At 41.9% G+C, this 17,250-nt stretch overlaps 1 protein-coding gene across 7 annotated transcripts in view; it reads right to left on the minus strand.

Annotated features, from left to right (window-relative positions):
• MGAT5 (alpha-1,6-mannosylglycoprotein 6-beta-N-acetylglucosaminyltransferase) overlaps window positions 1–17,250 on the minus strand; it is a 386,067-nt gene that overhangs the window by 24,592 nt on the left and 344,225 nt on the right. For all 7 annotated transcript variants that reach the window (XM_081579245.1, XM_081579247.1, XM_081579244.1 and 4 more), the window contains 2 exons: window positions 16,016–16,162; window positions 6,342–6,458 (listed from right to left, as the gene is read on the minus strand). In XM_081579245.1, coding sequence (XP_081435371.1) covers window positions 6,342–6,458; window positions 16,016–16,162 — 264 coding nt within the window. The remainder of the gene's footprint in view (window positions 1–6,341; window positions 6,459–16,015; window positions 16,163–17,250) is intronic.

A 17,250-nucleotide genomic window follows, 5' to 3' on the forward strand; every position in this document is an offset into this window, starting at 1 on the left:
CCTTTACACCCAATGTATACTTTTAATTTTCTTTTAAAGAATATTTATTTAACCAACCTGTGAGTGATTCCAGAAGCTTTCTCTAACTGGCTAGAGATATGTCTCCCCCTATGTTTGTGGGAAAATACATGGAGGAATAAGAACAACAACAAAAAACATACAAAAGAGGACTTGGCATATTGGTTTTCATTTATAAAGGGATAAGTAGGATTCCTAGAGTGAGGTAAACAAACATCAGTGGCCATGTGTCATGCCACCAACAGATCCAGTTATGTGGTAGGAAGCCTACTAAACACTCAAAGGTCATTCCTACAACATATTCCAAAGGGCATCCATTAGAAATGAAAGTGAATTAATTCAAAGAGCTCATGCAATAAACACAGAAAAGTGGCTCTTCCTATGTCACCCTACCAACCAAACCCAGGTTAACCAAAGGGATGCTGACTCATTACTTGCTCTGTCGCCAGCTCACTGTTCTAAAAGATAAGGAACCAATTTTCCTATAAAGGAAAAGCCAAAAAGGAAAGAAAACTATATTCTTAAGCTATCTCTGCCAGTAAGTTCCATGAGCCATCTTGCTGTGGATGGGAACAGGGCCCTCTGTGTGAGAAAGCCCTGCAGCTTAAGGAATATCGAGCACTGGCTAGTCTCTGATGTTAGATCTGTTGCACAGATTTTGTGTGTGTGTGTGTCAGTGAGAGAGAGAGAGAGTTTTCTGCATAACAGTCCTTCAGGGAAACGCAAGGCCTCTTTGGGGGATGGAATGGAAGGGAATGTGAAACCACACCAGTCACTGAGAATCCCAAATAGGGCCAGTTATGGAGAGGAAGCGGGGAGTGTTTGATCATCCTGCCTGGTGGAAGGAGAACTGTTAATCATGGCCACAGGAAGGATGCCTGCAGACTGCACCATGCAGTCCCTCCTGGCCTTGGCAACTTTCCCTATCACCCCACATTTTCCTTCATTTTCTCCTCTTTACCTTCTTCCTTCCTGTGGGATTTCCTCTCTCCTCTAGCATCACTCCGTGTTCTAAGGCAGAGTGTGGATTTCTATGGGAACTGCAATCTGAGATCAGTTAACCCCTGCATGGCCCCACCTGACAGGTGGCTTGGCACCAGTCAATGAGAGATGGTCTTAGAAGGCAGAAAACCATGGGTTGAGTCTTATCTCCTCTATCTACTAAGTCAAGAATTTTAAGTTAGACACTTCATGTAATTTCTCTTGATGATTTCAAATGTAAGACAGTTCATGCCATTCCACTGTTCAAAACTACTCATCATACTGAGAATAAAATCCATAATCCCTATGGTGATCTCTTTAAAGGCTCTACACAGCCTGGCTCCTATGGAATCTTTTATGGTCTCCATTATTTCCAATAGGAAGTTAGTGGTCTTTCATACTGTTATTCCCCTGAATGTAATAAATTTTCCCTGGCTACTTTCAAGATTATTTTCCTTATCTTTCATTTTTGGCAGTTCAGCTACAATGTACCTAAGTGTGTTTTTCTCCATATTTATCCTGCTTGGCCTTCACTGAGCTCCCAGGATCTGTAGGTTGATGTCATTCATCAATTTTAGAAAATTCTTAGCCATCATCTTTTCACAAATGTTTCTTCTGGTCATTCTCTCCTCTGAGATTCTCATCACACATAAATTAGGTTGTTTGATGTTGTTCCACAGATCTCATACGCTCCCTCTTTTCATCTTCTTCTTTCTCTAATTTCAGTAATTTCTACCGACAAGTCATTGAGTTCACTAATTATTTTCCTCTGCTCTGTACAGTCTGCTGATAAATCCAGTGAAAGAGCTCATTTCTGATACTGTCTGTACCTTCGGTTCTAGTATTTTTTCATTTGGCTTAAATTTTTTTTTCCCATTTCTGCTGAAATCCCCCATCTGTTCACATATGCTGTCCACTTTTTCCATCAAACATTTTAATATATTTGTCTCAGTATTTAAAATTTGCTGTCTGATAATTCCAATATCTGGGTCATCTCTGGGTCTGGTTTTATTGACAGATTCCTCTCTTAATGCATGATGTTTCCTTGCTTTTTTTGAGTGTCATGTAACCTAAAATCTTGTAATTAAATAAGAGAAATCTTGGTACCAAATTTCTGACACATTTATAACAAGCTTAAGGGTTATAATGACAATCATTTTTGTATTACTCTCATCCCTTATTTTATCTCTCTTTCTCACTCTCAACTTTTCCTTTACTTCATTTCATGCTGCTTTTCTTTTTAAATTTTATCTTAATAAACCAGCCAAAATACTAGTTTCTATCCAGGTTCTACTACTTACTAGTTGTGTGATTTTAGGTAAATTACTTAATTTCTTTAAACCTTAATGTTCTTATCTGTAGAAGGATTAAATCAGATAAGGCTCATGAAGATGTATAGAGAGATTCTACATGTGTAGAAAGAGCTTCTCCCTACATATCATCTATGATAATTAACCCCTCCCCCCCCAGTTAAGTGGCCTTAGTTTAAAATTGTTTAAATACATCTGTGTTGTTTAAACCACCAAGGGAAAGGGTTTTAAAACGTGGAACAGTAGATGTTCCATGGAGTGAACAGAGCCTCACTTAGGAGTGGACAGAACTCGGCACCCACTCAGTGCTTTATGTGTCAGGCATTCCCACGAGATTTCTGTCTGACAAAAGGGATCTATTAGCTACAAGGTTTTGAACTTTATGATGCAAGATTTTCTGTCTGTACATTAACTTTTGAATTACTCCTTTTCGAGGCCATGCACACTTAACTAAGTGTTGTGGGTCGAACTGTCCCCCAAAAAAGATATGTTGAAGTCCTAACCCTGTGAATGGGACCCTATTTGGAGATGCAAATAGATATAATCAAGAAAGATGAGGTCATACTGATTTAGGGTGTAGTCTAATCCAATAAGGGCTTCCCTGGTGACTCAGAGGGTGAAGCATCTGCCTGCAATGCGGGAGACCTGGGTTTGATCCATAGGTCGGGAAGATCCCCTGGAGGAGGAAATGGCAACCCACTCCAGTACTCTTGCCTGGAAAATCCCATGGATGGAGAAGCCTGGTAGGCTACAGTCCATGGGGTCGCAAAGAGTCGGATACAACTGAGCAACTTCACTTTCTTTTCTTTCTTTCTAATCCAATATGACTGATGTCTCTGTAAGTAGCGGAGAAGACAGAAAGACACACATGTGGAGACCATCTCATGACAACAGAGACAGAGATTAAAGTGTTGCAGCTACAAGCCAAGGAACACCAGAAGGTGGATGAGACAAGGAAGGACCCTCCAAGGGGGGCTTCAGAGGGCGCATGGCCCTGCCGACATTTAACTTTAGACTTGGAGCCTACGGAACTGTGAGGGAATAAATTTGTGTTGTTTAAACCACCAAGTTGTGGTTCTTTGTTATGGCAGCTCTCGAAGCTAACACGCTAGAGGACTCTGAGACTGAAGAAAGAAGAGCTTTCAATCTTTACAAGGAGGACCCTCTGGTGGGGAAGATTCAGACGTGCAGCAGACACTTGAGGCAGCCAGCCTCACTAGGCTCTTCATCGCTCTGCTTGGCCACCAGAGGTCTGGGGAACTTCTGCCCTCAACTGTTGAGGCAGAGATGTGATTGTACACGTCACTGATGAGAAGCTCTGAAAAGTCACCCCAGAGCTCAATAAGTATACTCCCTCTAAAGGGACATGGACAACTCTGGAATGCTCCCGTTCCCTGGAGATGTTCTCAGTAAGCTGACTGGCTCTTGTGGGGTACACCTTTTATTTCTCAAAGGGGTCAGATGGTCCTTTACATGGGCCAACTGGTGACTCCTCCCAGGATACATGCCTTTCTAGACTCTTTCCCGTGACTCTCACTGTTCCTCCAACTCTTGAACCCACTTCTCAGTTTAGGTTTGCAGATCCTTACTCATCCTCTGAGACTTAACTCAATGCTGCATTCTCCTGATGTCCTTATAAGAAGCAGAGAAGACACACAGAAAAACCTACAGTTACCAGAGGGGAAAGGAGCAGGGAGGGATAAATTAGGAGTTTGAGATTACAAACTACTATATATAAAATAGATAAACAACAAGCTCCTATACTGTATAGCACAGGGCACTATATTCACTATCCTATAATAAAGTATAATGGAAAAGAATATGAAAAAGAGTATACACACATATCTGAATCATTTTTCTGTACATAGAAACTAACAAAATATTGTAAATTAACTATGCATCAATTGAAAAAAAAGCAGAGAAGACAGACACTCCTCAATCTCTAGCATGTTGGTCTTCGTACCAAACATACTCTGCCGTAGTGTGGTGATTTGCAAATATCTATCCTCACTCCCTCTATGCTTCCCAACCATCATTAGGTACATCATTATGCTGGGTCCTGAGAACACAGCAGTGAGACAGATATAGTTCCTGCCCATGTTGCTTACAATCTAGTGAAAATCAAGACTATCACTAAAAAATAAGAATATTATAGTATTACAATGGAGAAGGCAATGGCACCCCACTCCAGTACTCTTGCCTGGGAAACCCCATGGATGGAGGAGCCTGGTAGGCTACAGCCCATGGGGTCATGAAGAGTCAGACACGACTGAGCGACTTCACTTTCACTTTTCACTTTCATGTACTGGAGAAGGAAATGGCAACCCACTCCAATATTCTTGCCTGGAGAATCCCAGGGACGAAGGAGCCTGGTGGGCTGCCGTCTATGGGGTCACACAGAGTCGGACACGACTAAAGCCACTTAGCAGCAGTAGCAGCAGCAACAATGGCCATGACATAGAAACAACCTAAATGTCCATCGATGGAAGAATGGATAAAGAAGATGTGATATATATATTACTTACACACACACACACACACACACACTGGAATATTACTCAGCCACAAAAATGAAATAATGCCATTTGCAGCTACATGAATGGACCAACAGCCAATAGACTATCATACTAAGTGAAGCAAGTCAGAGAAAGGCATATCATTGTACGATATCACTGATTTGTGGAATCTAAAATACAACACAAATGAACTTGTCTACAAAACAGAAACAAACTCACAGACTGAGAGGACAGACTTGTGGTTGCCAAGGGAAAGGGGGCAGGAGAGGGTTGGATTGGGAGCTGAGGCTAGCAGATGCAAACCATTACATATGGATAAACAACAAGGTCCTACTGTATAGCACAGGGAATTATATTCAATATCCTGTGATAAACCATAATGGAAAACAAATATGATAAAGAATTCATATATGGATAACTTAATCACTTTGCTGTATACTTGAAACACAACATTGTAAATCAATTATACTTCAATAAAAAAGAATATTATTGCATATGTAATACTAACACTGACTTCATGTGTGTGTGTGTGCTAAGTCACTTCAGTCATGTCCAACTCTTTGCCACCCTATGGACTGTAGCTTGCCAGGCTCCTCTGTCCATGGGATTCTCAAGGCAGGAATACTGGAGTGGGTTGCCATGCACTTCTCCAGGGGATCTTCCTGACCCAGGGATCAAACCTGTGTCTCTCATGTCTCCTGCATTGGCAGGTGAGTTCTTTACCATTAGCACCACCTGGGAAGCCTACTGACTTCACACTACTGACTAAATGTTTATTATGGTGCTGACAACTGCCTTTAAGCACTTTATATTCATTGTCTCATTGAATCTTCTCAAGCACCTGTAAAGCAGATGAAACTATCCTTCACCAAGGATGAGGAAACTGAGGCTCAGAGGTTAAGTAACTGCCTGATGGGGTGCTGCTGGATTCTAGGTGGAAGCAGCCTCCTTTATGTTTATGAAGTAAACATCCCCTACAGTGGTTCAGAAAGTGTTCTGCATATAGTAGGTATTTAATACATGATGCTGAACTGATCAGGAAAAGTCCAGAGAAGTTAGTTTCTTATATAAAATTCTATAAGATGTATAGGAAGAAAAGCCAAATAAATAGATGCTATAGAAAAACATTTCCCAGTAATTCCTTAATTATTCCTTATCCTTCTCACTTTTTTTTTTTTTTTTCCCAGGGGAGCAGGACTATCTTCTATGATCTTTAGGAGAGCTACATAATTAGGTGGAAGACTCAAGTAACAATTCAAGCTCCTACTACCATACATGGGACCCAAGAGTCATGTCAAAAGATCTGCAGAATCCACACTCATCTGGATATCAGCTCCGTTTCCATGTTATGGAACATCCACAAAATCTGCAGGCCAGCCCTTCAGCTGGGCTGTTTTCTAATGCCAGAGTTAAGCTGACATGGAAACGTTCTAACTACTTGAACGAAGGGCCTGGGATGCTTTCCACACCATCCCGTTCACATTACCAATGGAGAAGATGGAATAAAAGAAACAACCTTCTGACTTAAAATCGCTTTCACGGCATCCTCGACCTCCTCCTGATTGCCAAGGTCAACGGTCCAAACGTGTGGCCGGCCGATGAAAACTTCAGCATAAGGATGCTGCGACGTCAGCTGGAAAAGGAAAAACAGAACCTCAGTCTCACAAACACTGACTTTTTTCAGCCTTCTGTGCCAGGTAAAGTGTAATGCTTTTTTATGATTCAGAGTTGGACTTGTGTAGGTAACAAGTCATTTTCTGTTCTTCCTCCTGACAATGGAAACCTCCCAAGCACCCCATAAGCATGTGTGCAAGCGAACTCACTTCAGTCATGTCCAACTCTTTGCGACCCAATGGACTGTAGCTTGCCAGGCTCCTCTGTCCATGGGATTCTCCAGGCAAGAATACTGGGGTGGGTTGCCATGCCCTCCTCCAGGGGATCTTCTTGACTTAGGGATCCAACCTGCATCTCCTACCTCTCCTGCACTGGCAGATGGGTTCTTTACCACTGAGCCATCTGGGAAGCCAAGTCAACCCCATAAGCAGATAATAATAAAAGGAGGAGAGCTCCTTAGCTTCTGTTTTTGACCCAGCAGGACATCCACTGGGCCCTCCTAAGTCAGGACTGGATATGCATACCCTCTGGATTCGCATGCACAGCACTGATGGGTTCAGGAAAGGAAACCAAGGCTGTAAGGTGTGCCTGGCTGGTATCACCCTTAGTGCCTGTGGGTGCCCATCAGGTTCATGTGGGACATTTAAAAAGACACATGGGGACTTCCCTGGTGGTCCGGTGGCTAAGACTTCGAGCTCCCAATGCAGGGGGCCTGGGGTTCAGTCTCTGGCCAGGGAACTAGATCCCACATGCCACAACTAAGAGTTTGCATGTCACAATTAAAAGATTGTGACATGCAAGATGTAACATAACACAACGAAGATCAACAATATTAAAAAAAAAAGACACATAGCCAGGCTGTCTTAGACCCCGTGGGCCTGGATCCTCGGCACTTTAGAGGGGATCCTAGGAGTCTAGGGGTCCCTGGAGAGTGAGATATGGGCCATGGCCCTGCCTGAGACCCACAGGGCAGGTCCAGTGATGTCTCCATACCCTGAATACCATTTGGAAGAAAGAGTTACAATGTCATAACCAGGTGATGTGGAGGCTGTTACGAGTGGCTGTTCAACCCCTCAAATCACACCAAGAAATAATGAACATTATTTCCTCAATTATATCCCAGCCCTGAAAATCACCTAGATGGAACTAGTATCTATTATAAAATACTGGTTAGGACAGATAAGCATAATAAAATTACAATAAAGTCATTACAGGTATTAAAGTCATAGAAGGACACGTAATGGCACATATAAAAGGTGACAAAAAGAGAAACAAGAGAATCAGAAAAAAACAGAATTTTTGGAATAATCATTAGCAGAACATTGGAACCTTAACAGTCATAAAGACAATCTGTGATCAGAAAAGCAAGGAAAGGCAGCTTTTGTTCTAAAGGAGGTTTTATTTTAAAAACAAAGGACAACCAAGAAGACCCAGAGGAATATTGATAACTCTCAGTTCTTGAAAAATCCAGTTTTTAAGAAAACTAAGTTTACCCCTCACACTTATCCCCACCTTTATTCTTGTATTCCTATAAGGGTGTGATATAAAGACAGCATTCTAGACCCTGTGAGCACATGTTCAGTTCTTGGGTTGGCGGGTGCTTTCCTAGCCCCTGGCTGAGGACCAAGGATGCCAGACGCCTTGAGATGGGATAACAGTCCTGCATGGGGCAGAGCTGTCCACTCCCCACAGGCCTTCACATGCTCCCAAGCTCTCATGTGGGTTCACAGAATCTACCCTTTGGCACAATCTGAATACAAACTGAGTTTTCCAGGAACATAACTGCCATGCAAATCAAAGAACGTTTGTGCTCTCTTTTATTCGAATTTCACTGAGTCATTATTGTTTCAGAAAAATCATGGCAGTAAAGTCAATGCTACCCAGAAGCTCTGGGTCTCCAGGATAATGTACCCTAACTAGACCATATTTGAAGCTGCCACAGTAATGCCAATTGTGTATATCTGCCTATCTATGTATAGGCACCTTTCTATTGAGCTTCTCTTTCCTGATGGCAATTATAAGTAAAAAGGGCTGACCAGCTTCAACTCAATGTCTTATTCCTCTTAAATACAGATATACCCACTGTAAGGAGGCATGAGACACCACTGCTGCCCTCCAGTGTGTTTCGTGGGTATGGTATAGCATTTCTGGACTATGTATACACAAAATATCTTTTACCTTTTTGTAAAGTATTTTCCTTTTATTTCTCTTTCATATTAGAGTTAGAGAATCAGCCTTTTTAAAAATTATGTATGTTAGCAGGGCATATTATTTATGAATTCATTTCAGGACAGAAAAGTAGATGTAATAATACACTTAAAAGAAGGGGCTGGTTCTCTTTTTTTCTTCAGGCCCCAGTATACTCAGAGGACTGGATGATTCAATGGGCAGCTCTCCATCTTGCTTTTGATCACTGTTCTTTGTGTCTTACCACATGAATGGTGTGCATGCAATACTTGGTGGTGGGGAAGCAGGGAGAAGATAAATTACCGGGCATCCACTCTAAGCCTTCGCTGGCCCCCACTCATATGTTTCTAGACGCAGGGATCCTAGGTTTTATTTTTGCCTCCTCTGCCAGAGTCACACCCCTCGCTAGCCTGCAGCTCCCCATCCATCTGACATGTACCCTCTTCTTTTTGCTCATCTGTGTGTTCAGTGAAAGGAGAGTGACTGCAGGCTCTTAGAGCTGGGGGAACATCCTTTTCTTTTTTTCAGCCCATATTGTAGATTGAGCATGTATCACCGAAGCCCCTGGTTGGGCCAGGCACTGTGCTCATCACCCATGCAGACATTATTTATCAGGTTTCCCGTGTAACAGTGAGGATTCTCAGGGTTAGAGGGGTTTACAATTGGTCAGGACCACATAGCCAGAAAGTAACAGAGCAGATTCAAATCCAGATCCTTCAACAACTTTTTACCTTTTGACAAAAAAGGAAGATGACAATTTTTAAAGATGCTCTTGAGTTCTTAAGACAAAGACCAAAAGAAGCTCAATGTAAACACTAGCTTTTTCATCATTTTTTAAAAACTTGCTAACCTAAAAAAAGAAAAACTCAGGACTGAATGTATGTCTACATAAGACTTTCCCTGAAGCTGAGCAAAATGTCACACCATTTTCATTTTGTGACCTGGAGAACCAACTAATGAATTCTTCCAATTGAATCAGGGTAAATGAAAGTTGCCGTCGATGTCACTATTTAGCAGTCTGTCTCCTCTGCCTCTTAAGGTCCCTGCTTATTTACAAGGTTGCTCTAAGCACTTAGAAGATACAAAATGCTGAGCCATTATCATCATGTTCATTTACATTTATGGAGGGTTACTTAATTTTATGAGTAAGGCTTTCTGTGATGCGTTATTCCCCATCTGAATGTTCCACTCCTCCTTGTTAATTTATTGAGAACCATCTGGTTTGAACTACTTCATTGTATATCCATTAGTATGTTTACTGAAGTATATAGTTTGTAAAAGTTATGAAAATCTTATTAACTATGAGACGTTATTTCAGAGTGGCCATTAAATCTCCAGGAAGAACATGAGTTCTCTTTATGGAAGAGAAACAGAGAATTTCCAGTGCTTAACAAAATGTCAGAATAATGATCAAGAACCTGCTAATATATTTCCCAATATAAAGATTAAAATACAATTCATATTACATTTAAAGTATAACTTGAACCAACCACACTATACTTAAGGCACATGGAACTTCTCTTCCTGAGTATGTAGAGTGTGGTTTTAAAAAGGGGTCCAATGAAGGGGATATCGGTTCAATCCTTGGTTGGGGAACTAGGATCCCACATGCCTCGGGGCGATGGAGCCCATAAGGTCTAGAGCCTGTGTTCCACAACAAGAGAAGCCTGCACACAGCAATTAGAGAGAAGCCCCTATACAGCAACAAAAAGCCCACGTGCCGCAAGAAAGGCCCAGAGCAGCCAAAAAAATAAAAATAGGTTCAATGCAAAAATAAAAACAAAGATTTCCCCCCCAAATATAAAGAAAAATTTATACTTCTCCTCAAATGAAGGCAAAGAAGAGACATTCATACAACTTATATGGATCCATTTTTATGGATCAATTTTTGCTTAGCTCAAAAGATTAGCTAGGGCACAAAAAGATGGCCATGTAATTATATATGCTTTGGTTAGAATTTTTCAATTTGTTGAGGGGAAAAAAATGATACCTTCTAAGGATTCTTGACCCTTAGAAATCTGTACAAATGTTGATAGCTCTTTTCCAATTAAAAGCATCTTTGGTACATGTGCTGTCTAAGTGGGTACTAAAAGCATCTTTGATCAGGGGGATTCTGTGGGCTAAAAGAGCAGAGTGCGGTGGCCCACGTGCCCATGAGGTCAGGTTCACTGGCTCCTCTCAAAGCTGAGTCACATCGCTGGCTATCAGCCTGCTCTCTGCATCGTCTCCAGCAGAGAAGGAAATGGACATCAGATGGAACCTGCCCTCCTGCATAAAACAAAGTGACCTGCTTGGGGTTTCCCTCCAACTCATCAACATTCATGTTTCTCAAACTTGAAACCCACCTCTTCTTTTCCTTTAAAGCACAGCTCCTCTACCATCCCCATCTCAGCTAACCCAGCCTACCCACCACCTGGCAGCACTCCAAGTTAACTAGCCTCCTTTAATGTACTCAGTTATTTCCTTATGCATTCCCATTGATTAAGCATCATTCTTATCATGCTTCCAAATCAGTCTGAGCTCCCGGGAACAGGAAATGTGTCTTGATAAGTTCCCCTAATGTAGTGACTTAGTACCACAGACCCTGTGGGGATACAGTGAATATCTGTCAGCTGACCTCTGCATCCCAGCCCTCCTGTGGGGGCCCATGGCTGATGGAGTCACCTGTGGGAGGTCACTCATTGAGCAGCTATTGAAAGGCTTCGCCAGTGCCACTCTAACTGGAGTCTCATTCCAGCACTGATGGGACCATGTGAAGGAAAAGGAGGGAGCAAATGCCTGGGTGGCAGCTCCAACACCTATTCCCTTTTTATGCTGTGAGGGATGAAAACCCTCTATCATCTCAGCAAAGAAGTAAATTACTAAAGGAACGCAACTGACAGGATGAGCACACTCAACAACTGCAGCCTGGCTGATCTGATCTACGCATCATCACATTACAGCACATCACACACTGGGAGAGTGTTAGACTGTGTTTAGGAGGGGGCCGACATTTTTTTTTTTCCAGGAAAAAGTAGTCAGTTGCAACACAGTGCTATCAAAATCTTCATGAATCAAATTTTAAATTATTATCTAATTCTAGTGATCTAGAAGGTACCAATCTAAAATACTTTTGATAACTCATTTCCCAAAGGCTTGTATATAGAAACTGCAATAAAGAGAGATGGGTTCTTTGCTTTCCATGCACTAAAAAAAAAAAAAAAAATTTCAAGATGACAGAATAATCACCATTAGACCACCACTGTAATAATGGTTGCAAGCAAGATCTACTGACACATGGTAAAAATAAATGGTCAAAAGTTGGAGGATCTACAACGGGCTGAAGGGTAGGGTGGGGAGGAAGATGGGAAGGAGGTCTAAGAGGGAAGGGACATGGGTGTACCTATGGCTGATTCTTGTTGATGTATGACAGAAAACCAGAAAATTCTGTAAAGCAATTATCCTTCAGTTAAAAAAATTTTTTTTAAAAAGTTGGAGGATAACCAGGATATCTGCATTGTTTCAAAGTACTTTCCCCCAAAATAGAAAAAATTAGTAACTTCACAATGGAGAAAACCTGGCAAACATGACCTTGACCAAGTGATCAAGGTTACATCATCAGTAATAAGACACTGACATCACTAACTCCCTGATATGATACACTGAGGTCACATCACTTCTGCGGGATTCTTGCCAAAAATGTCTAACCTCAAACTAATCAGGAGAAAACACCAGTCAAATCTAAATTGAGGGACAGTGTTTAGAATCACTGACTGGTACTCAAAAATGTCAAGGTCATAAATGACAGTAAAAGACTAAAGAACTGTCACAGATTGGAGGAGACTAAGGAGACACGACAAGTAAAGCCCATGTGAGATCCTGCACCAGAAAAGGGATATAAGTGGAAAAACTAGTGAAATCCAAATAAAGTCTGTAGCTTAGATAATGCTAGGGTACAAATGTTAATTTCTTGGTTTTGACAATTACATTGTAGTTTTATAATATGTTACCATTAGTGGAAGCTGCATGAAGCACATAACCAAACTCTGTACTATTTTTGCAACTTTTCCATAAGACTAAAATTATTTTGAAATAAATAAAAAGCAAGTTCCAACAATTCTGCTCATAGGTATATATACCACAAAGAACTGAAAGCAAGGATTCAGACAGATACCTGTACCCCCAGTGTTCATAGCAGCATTATTTGTAACAGACAAGAAATGGAAATAACCCAAGTGCCCATAAACAGATGAATGGATACATAAAATGTAGTCCATTCATACAATGAAGTACTATTCAGCTTTAAAGAACAAGATTCTGACACATGCTACAACATGAATGAACCTTGAAGACCCACTTAGTGACATAAGCCAATCAGAAAAGGACAAATGCTGCATGATTCCACTTATATTAGGTACCTAGGAGAGGTAAGAGACAGAAAGTAGGGTAGTGGTTACTATTCTGTTAAGGGCTGGGGGAATGGAGAATGGGGCGTTGTTAGTAATGTACAGTTTCTGTTTGGAACAATAAATGTTAAAAGATAGTAGTGAGTGGTGATGATGACATGATACTGCAAATGTGCTGAATTCCAGTGAACCGCCCACTCAAAAAAGGTTAAAATCACAATTTTTCATTATGTATAATTGATTGCAAAAAAGTGGAAAAAACCACTGAAAATTACAAATAATTATCCAATTTAGGCAGACATGGAACTTCACAGGTTTCCTGCACTCAAATGAAAACAGAGGAATGACTTGATAGTCCACACTTTTTTCCCAGAGCTCCAAAGTTTCAAAGTCAGTCATAGGCTAAAGCACAGATGCCTAAATTGAGATGTTCTCACTGCTGGAGAGCATTTTTTCAAAGTTTTCCAAAGAATAAGTTCTCAAAGAATAAGACTGAAGGTTCCTGATCTGTGCCCTGGTGCCTCCCACAGCATGTGAAATCCAAACACTGTTGAGCATTAAATATTCCTGAGGAATGACCTCCCCATCGCCTCTCCAAAATGAAGAACTCAAATTCATAATATTAGCAGAAGGAAAAAGCAGGCAAACACGCGCGCGTGCGCACACACACACACACACACTCTCACTGACTCACACAGCCCATTAACCTTCGTCAGAGGTTATCTGGGTCACAGGTCCATCTTTTTTCAGGATAATCTGTGGTCCTGCTGATCTTCCTCCATCTCCTTTGGCCCTTTCACCAATGACGGGGAGGGTCAAAGGAAAGAACTCTCAGAATAATCAACTCTATTAACTCGTCAGCTCTCTGACTGGTAAAGAGTAATCATGGAAAATGTGCTTTATTCACTGGGGGCGTTTCAGGAGAATTGCCCCATAAAGGTTTGAAAGTAGCTGAGTTGAAAACAGTATGCTTTAAAAACATGTCTGGGGGTGGCGGTGGGGAGGGTTGCACAGCAGAATCATCCTTTTGTCCTGAATGACAGGGGTACTGGGACAACTCAACACTTAGAGGCTTCCTCCTCGCAAGCAGCCCGCAGAGCCACTTACTAACTAAATAAATACGAAATAATAAGAAATTGATCTTATTGTTCCTTGCACATGCTTGTTTTCTAACCAGATATAGAAATACCCAGTTTGGTCACTCACATGCACTTTCGTTTATTGTCCCAAATAGAATCCAACTGCCTTCGATAGTGATTCACTCCCCCTTGTGGATTTTTAAGAGAACCCCTGAAGGCAATTCAGATAAGGCTTCTGCAAACAGTTCAAGCAATGGCAGAACTGCTTCTCAGGGTGGTGCTGGCTGACAGTCAGCTAAAATACCAGGTACACTATTTAGTAATTCCTGATACATCATTTCTCTTAAGGATGATGATTCTTTAAGGAAGGACCCCACAGCCCACTTTTTATTCCCCAAAGCTCATCACAGAGAGTAGAGTAGGTTCTTTAAAAATACCCATTAATGACCCAAAAGGATACATGTACCCCAATGTTCATTGTAGCAATGTTTACAACAGCCAAGCCATGGAAGCAACCTAAATGCCCATTGACAGAGGAACGGATAAAGGTGTGGTACACATATACAATGGAATATTACTCAGCCATTAAAAAGAATGGAATAATGCCATTTGCAGCAACATGGATGGACCTAGAAAGTGTCACACCGAGTGAAGTAAGTCAGACACAGAAGGAGAAATATTCTATGACATCCCTTATATGTGCAATCAAAAAAGAAATGTTACAGATGAATTTACAAAACAGAAAGAGACTCACAGACTTATAGAATGAACTTATGGCTTCTGGGTGAAAGGAGGGAGGGAACAGATAGTTACGGAGTTTGGGATCGACATGTACACACGGCTATATTTAAAATGGATAACCAACAAGCATCTACTGTATAGCACATGGAACTCTGCTCAACGTTATGTGGCAGCCTGAATGGGAGAGGAGTTTGGGGGAGAACGGATACGTGAGTCCCTTTGCTGTTTACCTGAAACTACCACATTTTTAACTGGCTATACCACAGTACAAAATAAAAAGTTAAAAAAAATACTTGTTAACCAGTTGATTTTCTTTTTATTCCATAAACTAATCCTTCAGAAAAATAGAGTCCAGCCAATCAGAAGGCTGGGGATATCTGTTCAAATTAAGATGGAGATGGGGGAGGGTGAAAAGACCCCATATTTTGTAGACGGATGGAAATCAGACTGCATCTTGGCTCTGAAACTACCTAGTGAGGGGATGTAATCAAGCCATCCAGGTCTGAGTCCCTGTACACCCTCCTCCTTCCACTCAACTGTATTAAGTTTCCTACATACAAATGAGTTCCATTCTGAGAGCACACTCGAAAATCTAGTTTGTTTGTAAGTTCAACAAAGGTAACCGAGGTCCCTAACTAACACAATCAGCTATACAGTAGTACCGTGATAGGTTTATAATACTTTCCACACAAATAATATGTAAAAACAAATACAGAAAGTAAAGAAAACATTTTTAATCTTACAGTACAGTATCTTAGAAAGTTCAGTAGTATAGTACAAGAGCTGGCATAGAGGGGCTGACATCAAGTGAACAGGCAAGTACCAGCTACATCACTGCTGTTTTTATGCTTGCTTCTGGACATCCTGGGCTTGAAATAAAGATACGATCCTACTGTACTCTATAGAGTACTGCAGAGTACACAAAAGCACAACCGCTTGTAGAGGATGCAAGCACATGGCAATGTGTGCCAGACACGTGGACTAATGTGATTGATTAGTGAACATACGTTCACATCTTTGAAAGTTCACAACTTGAAGGTGCGTATGTAGGGGAGTTACTGTATGTGAAATGAAGTTGGCAATACCTACCGTCCAAGGCTCTGAGGTTCAAATGGGCTCCCAGCACTCAATAAAGAGGCACCATTCATACGAGTGAAAGTAGAATGAGTTTTATAGATGCTTACCTCTCTCAGAGTTGGCTTGCCAATGAAAAAGTCTGTGTTTTTGCTGCTTTTGGGTGGGTTGAACTTGGGATTCAGAAAAGCACATCCATTTGCGATGGCCTCCAGGGGAGCTGGGCCCTCGTACGGGAATCCAAGCCCAACAAACAGCTGTAAGACAGAGAACCACACAACACGTAAACACATCGACCAGGACTGGCGTCCCTGGCTCACAGGGGTCTCTTCTGGGCTCCATGTCTGTGCGGACGCCTCTGAGACTCTGGGAAGTTCCAAGGCCCTGGGGAGCTGGGGTGATGAGAAGCCAGCTTACAAGAGGACCTGAAAAACATGACCAGGGACCTTTAAAGGCCCAGGAAGGTGCTCAGGTCATTAGGAATTTCACTCCTTTGTAAAAAAAAAAAAAAAGTAAAAGAGTAAGTGTCGGGGTGGGTAGTTGAGAGGATAGGGAGGTAGGGATATTCAAAGAACAACAACAACAACAAAACTCAAGACTCAACAATAATCTTTCTGTAATGCAACAGGAGACATGACTGGAAAAACACTTGCTTAACTAAACAGAAGGTTTCTTCACTGAACCAAAGAAACAACAGGCCCTTTCAGGGATGCTGGGCACAGGGACAGAAAGGTCACTCAGCGGTGTGATTGCAGTTCACATGGAGCTGCTTGGAAATGATGGTAGGTCAGCAAACATGGGTTTTCATAATGGGGTTTTCACTGGGGGACATCAACATCTTGGTTTTTATTTCTCCTTGATGTGGGGAGAGGGTGCGGAGCTGAGACTGGGCAAGGCTTTCCCTCTCCAGCAAGTAAACCCTGAGTTGTCCCCACAGCAGACAACAGATGGCAGCAAAAACACATCTCAGAGTCCTGTAGACAGAGCTGCGGCCCAGAGCCCCTGTGACAAAAGGGACTTGCTGGAGTTCAGTGGCACTGATTCCTGGGACCAGAAATGAAGCATCATTGCATAGAAAGGCCTCCCTTTGTACCCTCCTCCCAGGGTGTTTCACACCACTGGGGGGTTGTGTGTCCTGACAGGCAGGGTCTGAGTCTGGGCTTGGTGACATGTGAGGTCTCCCTAGCCACATGAAGGAGTTGCTCCTGAAACCTCTCCAGTCTCTGAGGCACATCCAGTGGCAAAGGATAACTGGGGCCCAGAGTGTCCTTTCCTTTTGCCATCACATTGGGGAACAACCACATGGCCGGGCCCCAAAAGTGAAGGAAGCTGCTGGCTTGGACAC

This window comes from Giraffa tippelskirchi, chromosome 3 (genome assembly GCF_054371585.1).
Source record: "Giraffa tippelskirchi isolate mGirTip1 chromosome 3, T2T-mGirTip1v1.2.pri, whole genome shotgun sequence".
In the NCBI taxonomy this organism is placed as follows: Eukaryota; Metazoa; Chordata; class Mammalia; order Artiodactyla; family Giraffidae; genus Giraffa; species Giraffa tippelskirchi.